We start from the raw sequence: 19,153 nt of genomic DNA, 5'->3' as shown, positions 1-19,153 counted from the left end.
CCACAGTTTTACCACAAATACCATGGTTAAACTATAGTTAGAGTAGCAAAACCATGGTTAATTTGTGGTTACCATGGTTTAACCATGTTTTTTTTGTTTTTTTATTTGGAGTAAAACCAGTAAAAAGTTGTAGTTAATTTTCGTAAGGGTAATGGATGTGTCTGCTCTTAGACGACCGGTTATTGTAACATTCTAGCTCTCTAGGGCCTGGTATTAAGATGCGTTTTGGTCGATCGGATCACAAGTAGACGAGGGAAACACATTCCCGTTTACACTTGGGCTGCGTCCCAATTCGCCTACTTATACTACGTCCTAAAAGTATGTACTCTTTTTGTGAAGAAAAAGTACATACTTTTGAGTGTGCAGCAGAAGAGTATGCAAGCTTTGGGACATACTACTTCGTCATCTTTAACGGACTCTGTTACGTGCGTCCCGTCACCGTTTAAACTGTCAATCATCGTCACAGTTAAAATCCCCCACTTTAAATTTAATTTCCTACCGTATCGGAGAGAAATGTAGTCGCTCATTGATCTGCCTTTCGTGGGTCTTTAGACTCCTCTCATGTGTTTGCAAAGTTAATGGCCAAACGTATCATTACAAAAGTTCTCAATGCTGCTGCAGGTGAAATATAATGTGGATAATATTGAATAAATATCTTTTCGTCAGGTTAAATACTGATAATTGCTCACTCAAACCACTTTATCTAATCCTCTCCACGTAACCGTCATGTTTGTAGTTTTTTTTAACACTTTTTATCCGCGTTTGGAGTTCTAATCGAATCCTCGTCCATCTCGCAATGGGTTGTGGACTTCGGATTCTGACCGGAAATTGTAAACCATCCGGGAATCTTTGGAATACTCTTTTCAACATACTACGATTTGGGACATACTAATTCTTTTTTCGAATACTATTTAGTACGGATAGTATGCGAATTGGGACGCAGCATTGGTGTTTTAATTTGTCACTTTCAATCACTTCTGTCCTGACTTTTTTTTTGAGGGGAGGGTCTATGGTAGCCTGGTCTTACCAGACTCTCGTACATTTCATTTGTTCAGAGATGTGGATTCGGACAGCAATTAAATGACCACACGACCTTGGTGTTTGTCTAAAACAGTAGGTAATTCGGCCAGGGATTACTACGCGGGAGACGGACGGCAATAAAATCACTGACTAGCCCCTGTAAATGATGATAATACCTTCCGACCCAAGCAAAACAATTACCGGGGCTTCAGCCAACTCCTTCACCACTAACGGAGCGAGCTGGAAAATCAAACTTTTCCCGGGACACAACATCATGGCCACCAACAAAACTCAGCAAAGATTGTTCTTGCTCCGGCTTTAACTTCTGGATATTTGGCAGCGGTGCCACAATGGAATGAATGGCTTCGCTCGCATCTTTTCTCCGCCGCCATTACTGAACTACAACTCAAACCAGCGCACGACATCAACGTCAACGTTCTCAGCCACTCCCTCTGTTCACTGATTGGACTGGTAAAAATTTGTTCGGAGAAAACCTAACACTTATACCGCAGTCCCAGACGGAGTACTGAAGGAAAATGAAAATTGAGCGGAAGAACGTAGGAGGGCGGAGCCAGCCTAGGTCTATGGGCGGGCAAATGTATGTTTTTTATCAGATCTTTCGTTCTCCTATGAAATAAGCTCACACAATTTACATATGAACGAACTGAAGACGCTGGAAAAACATACGGAGAGCAGCAGTTTTCCTTTCTGGTCTGATAGCCGCGAGACCACGCCAAATGCTGTGTGTTAGAAATCAGGAATGGTGAGAGAACATTGTGCTTGGTATGTTTTTCATCTTCAAACCAAACTTAAATCTCCAGCCGACAAAGTTTAAATCTCGTCTGGCTAGTGCGCTTCCCATAATGTTTACACATTAAGTCAGTCGCAGAGAGTAAGCCGTCTTTTGTGGCTGTTCGAACCACATGAGCATACACTACGAAAGTGTTTTCGACTACTTCTGGAAGTGGTTGAAAGTGGACAAGCTCAAAACATTTTAGACCCTGTTTACACCGCTATTAGCGCCGTCCACTTGTGATCCAATCGACCACAACGCATCTTAATACCAGGTGTAAACAGGGCCTAGATATCAGCATTGTTCATTGTAAAAACCCATATTGGCTGAAGACTTATTAGGCATGTCAGTTTCAAAGAGTCCCTAAATGGCATTGACATTTTGTGACAAAGAAACTCCAAATCTTCAGAGTGAATGTGACGTGTGATGAAACAGCGGTTAGTAGAGAATGGAGTTATTGTCAATGAGCCCATCTGAGCAAATCTCACTGTAGACAAACACAAAGCGTGTTCAACTCAAACACACACTCACCATACCACGTCAAACACAAAGCTTCTGTTCAGGGAAACAACTGACACAATACAACCAAACGGCTACAAGCCAAATCCACCAGAATCAGATTAACTCTTCAAATCAACACCAACTACAGTCTCCTGCTTTCACACAACCTGTCACAAACATATCTGGGTTATACTACACAAAAGAAAGAAATAATACAATTTTATTTAGTGAAAATTAAGTATATTTATAGGAACGTTATTTGTGGGAAAACGCTTCCCTGCCAAACACGGAATTTTCCAGGTTTCCGTGTTTTCACTGTTATACACTAGGGGGCGCTATTACGCATCTTCTGAATGAGTACAGAATCTCCAGATCAAAACTCAGGTGAAGAAGATGCAAAAAAACAAGCGATCGTATGTAAGCATATGCATATGTAAAATAACGTGACCGTCAACATTAAACGGCATATAAATCAAAACTGCCTAATGTTACTGAATGAAATGTGGACACAGGACGAGCTATAGGACTGTGCAAGCATTAGGGGTGTTGATGGACTCGATCTGTGTTTGATCATCGTCACCATCTGAATCTGATCTGGATGTAGTATTATTTTACAAAAAATTTATTTTCTCAGCTTTTTGTTCAAAATGTTGCTTTTTTTATGAAACGTACCCATATTTAAGTGTTGATAAAAAAGGTATGCATGAAGCTAGAATAAAAGGGTGCATGCTCAGATATTCATTCAACAAAATATTCTACGGGCCATTACATTTTTGTGAAAATGATCAAAAACCCTGGCGGTGGCTGGCAACCTTTTTTGTAATGCTGGCGTTTTTATTATTATTGTGACATTATTTTCATGACATTTAAACACATTTTTTATTTAAAAGATAGTATTAGTTAAATAATATTTTACATCAGAACATCTCAAGAACATGTCTGGTTCATATCATATCATATCATAATTCACAATAAATAAAAAAATCTAAAAGGAAAAAAAAATAATAATTTAGTGCAAATTAAGTTTATTTATAGGAACATTTTAAAAATGTTTTATTATTATTGTGACATTATCTTCCTGACAATTGAGCACATTTTTGTAATATAAATAATATTAATATTATTATAAAAAAATACAATTATTTAAATCATATTTTTACATCAAAACATGTCAAGAACATGTCTGGGTTATATCATATCATACTTCACAAAAAAACATTTAAAATTTTACTTTGTGCAAGTTAAGTATATTTATAGGACCATTAAGATTTTTTTTATTATTGTGACATTATTTTCATGACAATTGAGCACATTTTTAATAAAACAAATTAAATGCATAAATACGAGTAATATAATATTATTATAAAAAATAATATTGGACCCATTTTATATTAAGTGGCCTTAACTACTATGTACTAACATTTTAATGAATCATTTGATACAATGCACTTATTGTGTACATACATGTCTTTACATTGTAAAAAATTTGCCGCATGTAATTACATCTGTAATGAATTTCTGTAGTTACATTTATAATTACACTGTTGACACTTCCCTTACACCACACCTGTCCTTAACTTTACCCGTATCCCACCTCATATCAGCAACACATATATGAACACAATAAGTACTTTGTACTTATTTTTTTGATGTAAGTACATAGTAGTTAAGGCCACTTAATGTGGGGTCATAATATTATTTAAATCATATTTTTACATCTTAGTAAAAAGTACTGTTTTACAACTATTCAGCATTAAGAATTATGGAGATAAAATAAAAAAAATCTTAAATGGTTCAAAGAAAACACTGGTTTTTGACATGTTTCACCCCCTACACTCACTGACACAGATTCACATCGTGCAGATGATCACTGCTGACTCAGTCCAGACCAGTCAACATCACACAGATCACATGACCACCGCTTTGACCATCAGCAAAAACAGTCATGAGAGATTTCTGTTGACAACGGCAACATCAATCCAGCAAAAGACACTGATGTTCAGATAAATTGTAGAGGATTTGTTCATCAGAATAAACATCAGATCTCCTTCGTTTTAAAATACACTGACTAGTGGTTTTTACAGAAGCATATTTCATCACATGACATCAGAGCTCATGTACTGTCAAAAAAAAAAATTATTAGGTTTGCTGACGAATCGAATCAACTTCCATTTCACCGCAACATTCATTTAATGTGTTACTTGCCATTTCTGAGTGAAAACTGTTTTAAAGTAAATCCTACACCAAATTGAATTCAGTGTGGTAGCTCATGCACATATTTTGAAAGGTTGTTATCAGTCAAATCTGGGAGTCGAGTGTATCGCTCTACTGAGAGACGCACACAGAGGCTGCTGGGATAGCTCTGTGTGAACTCAAGTAGCACAGATCGTGCCGTCTGGGATGGAGAGAGATGGGAATAGCAGAATAGGAGGCATTGTTCAGTCAGGAGATAAAACAAGAGATGACAGAGCGGCAGAGAAGGAGGAGAAGAGAGATCTCACCCTGACACAGGCTGATACACACACACACAAATGAGTATACTGTGTGTGTTATGTAAACTTTTCAAAAACAATGACTTGAAAATGTATGCAATTTTTGTGAAGTAAATTGGGTTTCGAGAGGTGTTTTTTATGTCGACTTAAAAAGGTAATTTTGATGAGGATCAAGCCAAGAGGATCAGAGGAGAGGAGGTGTGTGTGTGTGTGTGTGTGTGTGTGTGTGTGTGTGTGTGTGTGTGTGTGTGTGTGTGTGTGTGTGTGTGTGTGTGTGTGTGTGTGTGTGTGTGTGTGTGTGTGTGTGTGTCGTGAGACCCTAAATAACATCAAGCTTTAAAGAGATTTGAAGGGCTCGGCACTGCTGTATTTAGCCTGAGGTTACACACACACACACACACATCTACAGGTTGCAAAAGGACACAATCAACAGGCTCTCTGAGGATTGTGAAAGTCCTGCTGTGTCTTCATTTCATGAATACACTCACAGCTCAAAGACACGCTGACGAATCATTGCTCGCGCAGAGGGATGGACCATAAACGGCTAACAACATTACATCTCAAGATTTATGGATTTGCTGTGAAAAGGTCATTATTTTCCATTAGAGAATCAATCATTTCAACCAAACAATATTCAAAAAGTTTGCATGTTTTTCACAACACAAGGAAGAAAATGTAATCATTTTCTTTTAAATGCACCAATATATTAATGTTGAATAATACTAAATATTCTCCAAAATTCTATATTTTATAGTAGAAAGTAGAAAAGTTTGGGGTCAGTAATATTTTTGAAGAAATACAGTAAAAACTGAAATATTGTGAAATATTATTACAATTCAAAATAGCCATTTTTTATTGTAATATATTGTAAAATGTAATTTATTACTTTGAGCTTTCAGCATCATTACTCCAGTCTTCAGTGTCACATGATACTTCAGAAATCATTCTAATATGATGATTTGCTGCTCAAGAAACATTTATGATTATTATCAATGATGAAAACAGTGCTGCTTCATATTTTTATGGGAAACCATGATGCATTTATTCAGGATTCTCTGATGAATAGGCCGCTCATTTATGTGAAATAGAAATCTTTTGTAACATTATAAATGTCTTTAGTGTCACTTTTGATCAATTTAATGCACCATTGAAATTATGAAAATTAATTTCTTAAAACAAATGGTACTGTACACAGTTATGATGCAAATGAATCACTGAATCAGAGTTTTGAATTGATTCACTGAAGCAGACAATTTGAACTGATTCAGAGAAATTAATTGAACTTACAAAATCTTTTTTTTTCCAGTTTTAATGACCTTAAAACCTTTAATGACCAAACTTAATTATTAACTTTATTCAGCCATACATACACTCCTCTCATAACATCGCTTAAACATAAGAAGTTTAAATGTCCATCAATTTCAGTGTCAAACAGCTTCCTTATAAAATCACTTTCTTAATCTCTTACTGACCCTGATCTGCTTCCAATCTCCAGCCACACACACCAGCATGAATATGAATGAGAGTGTGTGTGTGTGTGTGTGTGTGTGTGTGTGTGTGTGTGTGTGTGTGTGTGTGTGTGTGTGTGTGTGTGTGTGTGTGTGTGTGTGTGTGTGTGTGTGTGTGTGTGTGTGTGTGTGTGTGTGTGTGTGTGTGTGTGTGTGTGTGTGTGTGTGTGTGTGTGTGTGTGTGTGTGTGTGTGGAGATACTGATGATGTCTGAGGAGGTAAATCTGGCTTGTAAAGAGAGCTTTGATGGACACAATCTCCATTACACACTGGCAGCGGCTCTCAGATCTGCAGACACATTTCACTGTTGCACATCCCAGCAGGAGCTCCAAACCCTCGCCGCTGGAAAGATGGGAATTACAGACCCAATATTTTCCATCAGAGTCAACATAATCAGATTTCTCTCAGGAATTGAGTTCAGGTATGTGATAGCTGCTGAGTTCCACGTTAACATCAAACCAAATGTTGTAAATATTCCGGTATTTATCAGCAAAGAGATTCCAGTTAGACGCCCAATCATTTCATAAACAAACTATTCTGAATCTTTGCTGCATGCATATATGCGAACAAATGCAAGACTGGTGTAGTTTGATTCATCAAAAAAATTCATCTTTTAAATTTGTGCTTTTTAATTCTTGAAATCAATATGTAGAAAAACATATTTCAGGGTTCCTACATATTTTCAATTTCACAAAAAGGTTTGCGTAATGAAAAAGTGCGCCTTGAATTCATTCAGTTGTGTTTGACAACGAACGCTAAACTTTTGCCATGAAATCACTCAGATTGAATAATAAATGAATTAATATATATTATTAATATATATTACTGATATAATAAACTGATACAAATTATTTATGAATATAATAGTCTGTAAGTGTTTTTCCATAAATTACTCAAATCAAATTCCATACTTTCCAAAATGCATAGAATCCATTATTTAAAATTATAAATAAAAAATTATATTATTATGCAAAAATATTATATTATTTACAAATTTACTTATACATAAAAAATAACATAATAAAGAAAATGCAGAAAGAATCGTGGTTGAGCATTAAAAAAATCTATTTGTTTTACAAAGAGTGATTGATATTGCAAAATGGTATTTATTATATTATTTTAACTTATTATCATAAACACTGGTTTGTAGTGCGAACAGTTTTACCGTTTGCTGCCCTTTGCCATTCTTATAGCAGCCAATGAATCAGCAATCTCACATATTCACAGAAATGAACTGATTTCCACATTGCAAACTAGGGTGGATATCTATGGGTGATATCTATGGGTGATATCTATGAGTGATATCTATGAGTGATATCTATGAGTGATATCTATGAGTGATATCTATGGGTGATATCTATGAGTGATATCTATGGGTGATATCTATGGGTGATATCTATGGGTGATATCTATGAGTGATATCTATGAGTGATATCTATGAGTGATATCTATGAGTGATATCTATGGGTGATATCTATGGGTGATATCTATGGGTGATATCTATGAGTGATATCTATGAGTGATATCTATGAGTGATATCTATGAGTGATATCTATGAGTGATATCTATGAGTGATATCTATGAGTGATATCTATGAGTGATATCTATGGGTGATATCTATGAGTGATATCTATGAGTGATATCTATGAGTGATATCTATGAGTGATATCTATGAGTGATATCTATGAGTGATATCTATGGGTGATATCTATGAGTGATATCTATGAGTGATATCTATGGGTGATATCTATGAGTGATATCTATGAGTGATATCTATGGGTGATATCTATGGGTGATATCTATGAGTGATATCTATGGGTGATATCTATGAGTGATATCTATGAGTGATATCTATGAGTGATATCTATGGGTGATATCTATGGGTGGATATCTATGAGTGATATCTATGGGTGATATCTATGGGTGATATCTATGGGTGATATCTATGAGTGATATCTATGGGTGATATCTATGGGTGATATCTATGGGTGGATATCTATGGGTGGATATCTATGGGTGATATCTATGGGTGGATATCTATGGGTGATATCTATGGGTGATATCTATGGGTGATATCTATGGGTGATATCTATGGGTGATATCTATGGGTGATATCTATGGGTGATATCTATGGGTGATATCTATGGGTGATATCTATGAGTGATATCTATGGGTGGATATGTGATGTTAGCTTCTTCATATTTCATGTGACCCTTTCATGAAGCAGTAGTTCAGCTGATATGACGCCGACCACAAAGGGAGATTCTGCAACTCACATTTGCTGTCTTGAGACAATTATATTGACACATCTCTGTGGGAAGACGGTACAGGAAATGATAGCTCTTCATTCACCCAACACTAAGCCTGCACAAGATTACTGAAACCAACTGCCACTAGCCTGTTGAGAGCCCTCTCCACATTTTCTATGTCACTCTAAACGCACAGACAGGAAATATTACAGCCTTCAGGAATAATTCAATCTGGCCTTTGAAACATAATGGCTTATTTAAGTCAGAAACTCTGCTCAACCCAATTGGAATGTAAATAATTGTTTTGACTCACTACACTAAAAAATAATAAGTTATGACAACATACACTATATTGCCAAAAGTATTGGGACCCCCATCCAATTCATTGAATTCAGTTGTTCCAATCACTTCCATGGCCACAGGTGTATAAAATCAAGCACTAGGCATACAGACGCTTCTACAAACATTTGTTAGAGAATGTGTGGCTCTCAGGATCTCAGTGAACTCAAGTGTGGTACTGTGATCGGTTGCCACTTTTGCAATAAGTCCATTCATGAAATTTCTTCACTACTAAATATTCCACAGTCAACTGTTAGTGGGATTATAACAAAGTGGAAGCAATTGGGAACAACAGCAAATCACAGAGCGGGGTCAGCACATGCTGAGGGTCACGGTGTGCAGAAGTCACCAACTTTCTGCAGAGTCAATAACTACAGACCTCCAAACTTCTGTGGCCTTCAGATTAGCTCAAGAACAGTGTGTAGAGCTACATGGAATGGGTTTCAATGGCCGAGCAGCTCATCCAAGCCTTACATCACCAAGTGCAATGCAAAGCCTGGGATGCAGTGGGGTAAAGCACGCCGCCACTGGACTCTAGAGCAGTGGAGACGTGTTCTCTGGAGTGACCAATCACGCTTCTCTGTCTGGAAATCCGATGGATAAGTCTGGGTTTGGCGGTTGCCAGGAGAACAGTTCTTGCCTGACTGCATTGTGCAAAGTGTAAAGTTTGGTGGAGGGGGGATTATGGTGTGTGTTTTTTCTTTTTGTTTTTGTTTTTTTGAGGTTGAGCTTGGCCCCTTAGTTCCAGTGAAAGGAACTCTAAATGCTTCAGCATACCAAGACATTTTGGACAATTTCATGCTCCCAACTTTGTGGGAACAGTTTGGGGATGGCCCCTTCCTGTTCTAACATGACTGCGGAAGGAGCACAAAGCGTCGGTCCATAAAACCATGGATGAGCGAGTTTGGTGTGGCGGAACTTGACTGGCCTGCACAGAGTCCTGACCTCAACCCAATAGAAAACCTTTGGGATGAATAAGAGCGGAGACTGCGAGCCAGGCCTTCTCGTCCAACATCAGTGCCTGACCTCACAAATGCACTTCTAGAAGAATGTAATAGGTTCTGAAAAAATGTTAACTGCTGCAGTCTATTAAAAATAAAAGTCATTTGAATGATTTTTTTTTTGTCAGTTTGAATGAATGATTCAATGACAAACACTTCACTTGTTTCATTACTGGATGAATCAGTGTTTTTAAACAAATCTCTTGAATGAATGATTCAATGACTCACTCATAAATACTTCAGTTGTTTCAATACTGGATGAATTAGTGTTTTAAACAAATCTCTTGAATGAATGATTCAATGACTCACTCATAAATACTTCACTTGTTTCATTATTGGATGAATCAGTGTTTTGAAACGAATCTCTTGAATGAATGATTCAATGACTCACTCATAAATACTTCACTTGTTTCAATACTGGATGAATCAGTGTTTTTAAACAAATCTCTTGAATGAATGATTCAATGACAAATTAATTTTCAACAGTCACTTGTCTCCACCTACTGGTGTAACGGTGTAATTGATACAGTCAAGCCAAGTGAACGGTTCTTTTTTTTGTTGTTGCTCTGATCGCTATCGTAGACATCAGTGTTTATATCTGAACTATAAACTTTTATCCCAGTCCTTCTGTGATCATGTGAATGTCTGTAACACAGAAATAACGATACTGTGCGTGGTTGAAAAAAACTTTATGAAGCGGTTTCATACCTAAACATGATCCTGCTCTCTGTCTCTCAGTCGCATGGGTGTTTGAATCATGAATTCAATCTTTTAACGATTAATCATGCATCTTAGATAAATACTACATTTATTAACCAGAACAAACATAGAAAATTTTTAGCAGAAAATATTACTTCTGCTAAGTAATATAGTTCATTAGCTTAACGGTAGACTGATCACAGCTGTCAAGCATTGCAGCTGTGTTTATCTGTATTATCTGTATTATACACTGGCTTTAGTTTAAATATGACTCATCCAATCAGAGCTCAGAGTCACAACAATCAGTTCAACAAAACATACTCTAGAAATTGTAATTAGAGAGCTTCAGGCGCCAAAGGTAGCCACGTAATCTCATGATTCAGCACTAAAATCTGCAGTCCATCCCTGGTATCTTGAAATGCATCATGTGTTTAGTGTAAAACTGGCTGTGGGTTTCAGGCGTCATGCTCTGTGAGTCTGCTGCAATTACACACACTTCCTGTTAAGACAGGCTCAAAGTAACGGTTACTGTCTACTATTACAGTGGAGACTTTCACCGCTGATATGAGTAAATATCCTCAGAGCACGAGAAGTGGAATTAATTGTATAGAAAAACGGCTGGAACATAAAAACTTAAAACATAACCGACATTGATGTGATTATGTAGATATTTTTGAAATATCGTGCAGCCCTAATATATACAGAACAGGGCTTGACATTAAGACGGTTCACGTGCTTGTCCTTTGGACAAGTAAATCTGTCATTCACTTGTCAGAGTAAAAATCTTACTTGTCTGGAATTTTTTTTATTTAATTTTGTAATGTTAATTTTTTTTTTATAATTTATTCTGGAGCAATACTCACCAGTTTTCGATCAGCTTTGACATATTTAAATCTGCATATTTATGATATTTCTACCTTTTATAAAGGGCATTTTTCCCCTTATATTATAAAAACCATGCTTCAGCTTTCCTTTTATATTATTAAAGTTGATAAATAAATTAAATTAGAATAAGACACTATAGGGCTGTTACCAATCAAATCAAAATAATTTACACTGAAAAATTACAACTGCGTTAAATAATGTTATGATTGTTTAAATTTTTTTTCATATGAATAAAAAAATGTTGGAAAGAAAGTTTAAACATGAAACTAATCTGCCAGTAGGTGGCGTCAGGTCTTAATGAGTGAATCATTGAGTCGATTCGTTCAATTGGCTGATTCATTCAAGAATGAGGCTGTTGTTTACTAACAGGTCATTGAATCTTTGATTCAACCGATTCATTCAAAACGCAGAATCATTCAGGAACACACTGTTGCTGAGAGATGTGTTATGGTTCTGTTGTGATCTTTGTTTGGAAATATTTTCGCTGCTGAAATAGAACAAAAACAGTCAATATATGTAAGTGACTTAATGTTAATTAATTGTTTATGGAACTGTCATATGAAATCAGTGTCACATTTGATGGCATTCAGGAAAACGGCACTCATGCTCGTGTGATCATATAACTGTATCAAATGTTATAAATATAAAAACTCCACATTTCAAATGTTTACTGCAGTATGTGACTGAGTTTCTCTGTGTGAGCGGCGCTCATTTGTTGTGATTTCTCCTCGAGAGGCTGCGCGAGCGTCAACAGCGCAACCTTGTTACCGTCAGTTCATTATACATTATATATTATTATCCACTATCAATCGCCACTTACACTAATGAATGCAGAATTATCCTTGCATTTTGATGATTCCCTAGTTATTTTTTGTTAATGATGTTTTATCAGGCTACTTGTCCGGTCGGGCAAGTAAAATTGTCTTTCAATTGTCCCTTCAAAAACTCCACTTGTCCCGGACAAGCGTTAAAGCTACACTATGTAACTTTTCCGTCCACTAGAGGTCGCCTGTTCAAAACAAAGGCGTAGTTTGATGACGCCACGTTTGAGCGCAGAATCTTGGGACATGTGGTATTCACCTCACAGCCGGTGGAAAACAGTCAGGATAGGACTCGGGCAGAAATCATGTTCATGGATGCGATTATTAACATTACTGTAGGGAAGCAGAGCAGGACCGAGTGTTGTGGAGCTGAGCAAGGCCGCAGGAGCGATTGAAGAGCGGGACTGTTATTATGGCATAGTCGCCGGCGGGACTTTTATTATGACACGGTTGCCGGCGCCACTTCCTCTTTTCCAGTCATGAGTGAGGTAACGCAACTCTGTTTATCATATTAGATATATCTGAGTGTGTTGAAAAGGAAGTTATGGCGTTCGCTCGGCGGCTGCTATGACACTTGTTCACACTGCAGTGAGAGTAAAGTGTTTCACTGAATAAAACCGGAAACCGAGGGTGACGCAGATATGACGCAATCGACAGGCGACTCCCTCACACGCATAGCTCACACGTCCCGGTTCCTCGGTTAAAATAGCAATTTCTCACGATTTACAAATAGTTGGAAACATTTGGGATATTCTAAGTACTCAACTGAACAAAATATATAACACTGGCATAGTGGTTTCTGGATATTTTACTGCAAAAATCCTACATAGTTCACCTTTAATGTCAAGCCCTGCAGTGTATAGCCTATATTACAGATTAATGGAAAATAAAATATTTATTTATACATTTAAAAAAATATTTTACAAACATTAATTCTATATTTTTTTAATAAAATATGTATAAAATATATTTCACACTTATAAATATATAATAAATAATTTACATAACATTTCTTTGATGCTGCAGATGGATGATTGTACTTCATTCATGAAAACGTGCTGGAACATGATAACTGCTGATCATTTAAACCATGAATATTGGTCAGAAATATATCATGCATCCCTAAGATCCAAACCTCACAGTGTGCTGACATCAGTCTGACAGCGAAGCGTGTTTGCGGAGGGGTTCCCCATGAGAAAGCAAACAAAAAGGTCACCAGGCAGTTAAGCTTGTTTTTGTGAAACTCCACCGTGCAGCAGATGGACTGAACTCTGCTGGAACGACTGCTGTCTGTGGGACTTACACGCCGCACCTGAGATCAAAGATCGGGAGAACGCGAGCAGCTGAGACCAGCGGTGTGCATGTGCACTGAACTTTAAAGAAGCTGAGTGTCTATTTACACCAAGTGCAAATAGTGTGCCTTGTTGGCAAGTGCTATTCGCACTAGCTCCGCCTAACAATGCCTGGTTGGGCCAAACAAGATAAAAAAAAAACAGATATTTCAACGTCTTCAGTGGCGTAGTCAGTAAAGCGTAAGGCTTATGGACCTTGGATTTGACGCGATCGACCAGGGTTCAAATCCGCCTTTTCCCATCACATTTTACATCGGAAAGGCATTTACTTTCAATAAAAATCAAGAACATGTTCTAAAAGTGGAAATAAAGTGCCTAACAAAATGTTTAATAATAATAATAAAATCATTTATTTGGTAGGGTTGGGGTGGGTGTAGGGAGGGCTTTCATTTCTACTGCACAAGAGGCGTGATAAACGAGCATAAATTAAATGACTGTATGCAATCGGATAGTCCTTCAACCAATCAGACCACAAGAGGCGTGATCAACGGGCAACGACCCATTGATTCTCTATCCGTCATCGTGTTAAACCCGCCAATAGCGCATCAGGTGGATAAGCCCGTCTGTGATTGGTTCCCACAAAAGTGTAACAGAAGCAGTAGAAATGAATGTACAGGTTTCCAGACTGAGCTGCAGGGCGAAATCAAATTGCCAGCAGATCAGGCTGGGTTTACCCAGTCTAAAGACCTGCTTTACATGATGGTAAATGGAATATCTCACTATTTTCACTTAGTAAATACAAAAATAGCATCTACAGCTATTTTCACTTTGTGCAAATAGCCACTGCCTTAAAGAAAACTAAGTGAAAAAGCAGTACTTTCTTAGTGATTCTATTTACACTATGTAAAATTGCAGTATTTTATTTGCAATAAGTGTAAATACTAGTAGTCAGATACTATTTGCAAATTGCACCTCAGTAGTTTACTTCATTCTAAAGCACTGCAATAATAACATATTGAGTGTAAATTACTACATTTATTAAATAAATGCTGCCTTATTGGGACAATAAAGCTCTCCCTACATCTACCCCTAACATGATAAACAATATAATATTAAATAACAGTTAGGCACTTTAATTGACCGTTCGCAAAGACCCGCCCCCTTTAGTTACTGTTGCTATGTCCGACAAGCCATGGCGCTCTCACACCACACACACGTTCTCACGTAGAGAAAATACATCACGGAGCAAAGAGGACACTGACAACACACCGACAGACAGGACAGAGCAAGTTACTTTTGATATGAAACAATTTCAACTTTGAAATGGTCATTTTTTAAAATAAATTTAAACAGTAAATAGCGTTTTGTGGCTCTTTAATGTGTCGTGATCGCTGTAGCGCCTCAGTTAAAGCTGCTCGTGAACTGGTTATCTCTTCTAGTTCATTGATAAGCATGAAATAAACATGAATGAACACTAAAAGAAATGTTGTTTCAACCGCGGAAAGACGTCAGTACACACCGTTTTCCAAGTTCAAGTCCACCAACGTTAATCTACTAACTCTCCTGACTGCTTTGTCGGACAAAACGGCAGATTTGGCGATGTGATTGGTCAGATCACCTGTCAATCAAACTTGCGACGAAGGGTGAATTCCACTTTTCACATATTTCCTTCATATTTTTTGAAAATAAATGCCTTTCCGATCTGATATGTGATGGGAAAAGGGAGAAGAGCGAGATCGGCAAAAAGTGTATTCAAACTCGATTTCGATTCAGTCCAAAGTATCTGCAACGCGCTGACAGTTCGCAGGCGGTTTTTTGTACTTTTGTCTGGTCCAACCAGACGTCAGTGGGCGGAGTTAGTGTAAATAGACACTCATTTTTGGGTGAAGTCTTTCTTTAACGGAAAACTCTCTTAATTTACCCATCCTGATATTGATACTGATATTACCCATCTCTTCAGTGGAACACAAAATTGCATTTTTGAAGAAAATCCTGAAATGTTTTCAAATGTATTTGCTGCTCTTTTCAATATAATGAAAGTGAACGGGGACACTAGGGCTGTGAAGAAGGTTTTAAAAAAATCATAAAGGTGCATACATAACTTATGATACCATATGACATCTTCAAACTATATGATAACTGCGTGGGAGGATCAGAACCAAATTTGTAAGTCTTTATTCCACAATCAACAGCCTGATCCACTCTCTGTGAAGGAGATGTGTTGCACTGCGTGAGGCAAATGGTGGACACACCAGATACTGATTATCTCAGCAAAGGAGAAGTGCTCACTAACACTGATTTGTGAACAATATTTGAGAGAAATAGGCCTTTTGTGTACATAGAAAAAGTCTTAGATCTTTGAGTTCAGCTCATGAAAAATGCATGCATGAAAAGATGCATATATAACTTCTGATGCCACCTTCAAACTATACGATAAAAATGTGTAGGAGGAACAGAGCCAAATTTGAGTCTTTATTCAGAAAAAAAGAAAGAAAAAAAATATCACCAAATTACTTTTTGATGCCACACGTGACCAAACAGAACCTTTTTAAGTGATGTTCAGTGCATAATGGTTTTTAATTTAAGTTGTTAATCTTCACACACAATATTATTATATGGTTTAAGAAGACTTATGCAAGTAATATGGACCGCTTTTATACCGCAATTTTATAATTTTGGAGCTTCTTGACAGCTCCAGTCCCCATTCACGTAACTATCAAACTAACAGCAGCCAACACTATAAATGCAATTCAGCTTTTATGTTCCACTGAAGAAGAAGAAGAAGAAGAAGAAGAAGAAGAAGAAGAAGAAGAAGAAGAAGAAGAAGAAGAAGAAGAAGAAGAAGAAGAAGAAGAAGAAGAAGAAGAAGAAGAAGAAGAAGAAGAAGAAGAAAAAAAGTGAGTCATACAGGTTTGGAACAATTCCTTTGAGGGTGTGTTTTATTGGAGCCGAGACAGCATAGCAAAGAAATGGTCAAACACAGAAACCAACAGAAATGGCAGAAAAAGAGAGAAACACCAGCGGCTACCGTCCTTTGCAGTCTTTCTCACTTTTTTCCACGAATTAGGCAAATCCATGTACACCTAAAAAGCATTGCCTAGCAACACTGGGTTGGCAAAATCAGCCCGCTCATTATACAGCCATGCTCTCTACAGCAACACAGAAACACCAGATTCTGTTCTTATATATCCGATTCATACCGATACGGATGTTAGTTTTTCATTCACTTTAAAGAACCGGTTTATACGAATCAATCGTTCAGGGATCTGACGCTGTACAATATGTTTACAAATCCCCCAAAAAGAACCGACTCATAAGAGTCATTCGTTCGGGAATCGGCTTAAATAGATTACATTGATTCTCTTTAAAGAATCGGCTCAAAAGAATCATTCGTCTGGGAACCGAAGCTCACGCTGATCTCGCGCTGTAGCTTCAGTGAAAAACAGTGCAGGACAAACCGTCAGAATTGTAACGCCAGGAAAATAATTCGGATTCGGTATTTAAAACAGAATAAGAAACGGTCCGAAACCTTTTAGGAGACAAATCTTCCTCAATTTCTACAATACACACCACTGTCATAATTAAAATACGTGCTATTTCCTGGATATTGCACTATATGGATTTGACTATAGCGGACTTTGAAAACTTAAAACGTTTAACTTAGTTATTTGTTATGAAATATCATACAAATGCGAGTAAATCCCCGCTTTTAGCATACAAGTTGCAAACAACTTTGACTCTGAACTTCAAAATAGATCTGCAGATATAAACAAGATCTAAAACGGACGTTTCCAGGCGAATACATGCAGATTGACAGCTGTAAAACTCACTTTTATGTTTCCCAGAGGTCCAGGACTGTTTCGCCAGGCTGGGGCTGCGAATGATCGCGCGTCCGGCTGATTTGAGCGCGTCCATGATGATGAATATCAGTTTATTGTGATAATTAATAATCCTGAGAGCGCGATCCTCCGACTGTCCTCTGCCCGATCGAGCCCGACCCTCTCCCAGCAGGAAAACTTTTCTGACAGCCTGTGATTTTCTTCCTTTTGCGCGGATGATCCCGGGTGGATGTGCGAACATGCTCGCCACGGCGGGCGGGGTTTAGTATGTAAATTAAGAGGATAATGTTCCGTCATGACGCTGCCGTGAGTGGGCGGAAGGCGGGGTTTAGTATGTAAATTAGGGCTTCGCGTGTGAACATAAACAAGAGCGCGGTTACTATTAAAGTGATAGTACCCTCCAAAATGAAAATTTAGTCATCATTTACAAACCCTCAAGTTGTTCCAAACCTCAATGAATTTCTTTCTTCTGCTGGAGATATTTTGAAGAATATGGGTAAACATACAGTTGATGGGTGCCATTGACTTCAATATAATTTTTTGGCGCTGTTAATATTTTCTAACATCAATTGTTTGGATACCGATATTCTTCAAAATATCTTCTTTTGTGTTCAGCACAAACCCGTTTGGAACAACTTGAGGGTGAGTAAATCATGACAGAATTTTATTTTTGGGTGAACTATCTCTTTAAATGAGGTAAAAATAGCATGGATGTTGTGATTGGCCTCAAAGTATTTGGACACTTTAATTCACACATATGGGGGGTTAATAACAATGAAATGACTGAATAAAATTCTATAAATACACATTGCGAGAGAAGAATACAAATACTTATAAAGAATATTGCAGTTGTAAGATGGTATGTTTTTACTTCGATTTGTTTTGTAGCCATTATCAATGTAAAAACGTATTATTATTAGCTATTATTTGCATAATAAATAAGTACAACATTCTAGCCAATTCTATTAGATTCAGTCATCATGTAGCAGTTAAAGTAGGCTATATGTTACATTAATGTTTACGTTGCAGTCCATAACTTTCAGCGCTCTAGCGGTTAATAAACAGAACTAGATGCGTCTTGCGGACGAACATTGCAGCCGGAGCTACTTCTCTCCGTTTATGTCTATGGCGAGTCACGCAGGGACTGTGCGCCTCCGCCGCGGTGTTTACCTGAAATAGTCCCAATATAAATACTTATTATAAGTGTACCATAATGATTCAGGGTAAGACAAAAACACGGTTTGGAAAATGGATTCATGTTGTACATTCTCATTTTACAATTTTTGTAAATCTTGAACACAAAATAAGTTACGGACAGCAGCTTTAATAAAATGGCTTAAAGGGATAGTTCACCCAAAAATGAAAATTAGCCCATGATTTACTCACCCTCAAGTCATCCTAGGTGTATATGACATTCTTCTTTCAGACGAATAAAATCTGAGTAATATTAAAAATGTTCTGGCTAGTCCAAGCTTTATAATAGCATTAAAGGTGAACTATGTAGGATTTTTGCAGTAAAATATCCAGAAACCACTAGGCCAGTGTTATATATTTTGTTCAATTGAGTACTTAGAATATCCCAAATGTTTCCAACTATTTGTAAATCGTGAGAAATTGCTATTTTAACCGAGGAACCGGGACGTGTGAGCTATGCGTGTGAGGGAGTCGCCTGTCGATTGCGTCATATCTGCGTCACCCTCGGTTTCCGGTTTTA

At 37.4% G+C, this 19,153-nt stretch overlaps 1 protein-coding gene across 2 annotated transcripts in view; it reads right to left on the bottom strand.

Moving 5' to 3' along the window:
- The window catches only part of ldlrap1b (low density lipoprotein receptor adaptor protein 1b), a 72,786-nt gene extending 55,140 nt beyond the window's left edge, over positions 1–17,646 (bottom strand). Inside the window, exon 1 of one of the 2 annotated variants that reach the window (XM_079842839.1) lies at positions 17,431–17,646. In XM_079842839.1, coding sequence (XP_079698965.1) covers positions 17,431–17,515 — 85 coding nt within the window. In that variant the 5' untranslated portion in view covers positions 17,516–17,646. The remainder of the gene's footprint in view (positions 1–17,430) is intronic. The other variant, XM_079842838.1, reaches the window with a different exon arrangement.
- Positions 17,647–19,153: the final 1,507 nt, after the last annotated feature.

Source organism: Gobio gobio, assembly GCF_949357685.1.
Source record: "Gobio gobio genome assembly, chromosome: 18".
Classification (NCBI taxonomy): domain Eukaryota; kingdom Metazoa; phylum Chordata; class Actinopteri; order Cypriniformes; family Gobionidae; genus Gobio; species Gobio gobio.
Note: the sequence above shows the minus strand (reverse complement) of the source record. Positions and strands in the feature narration are given on the sequence as shown.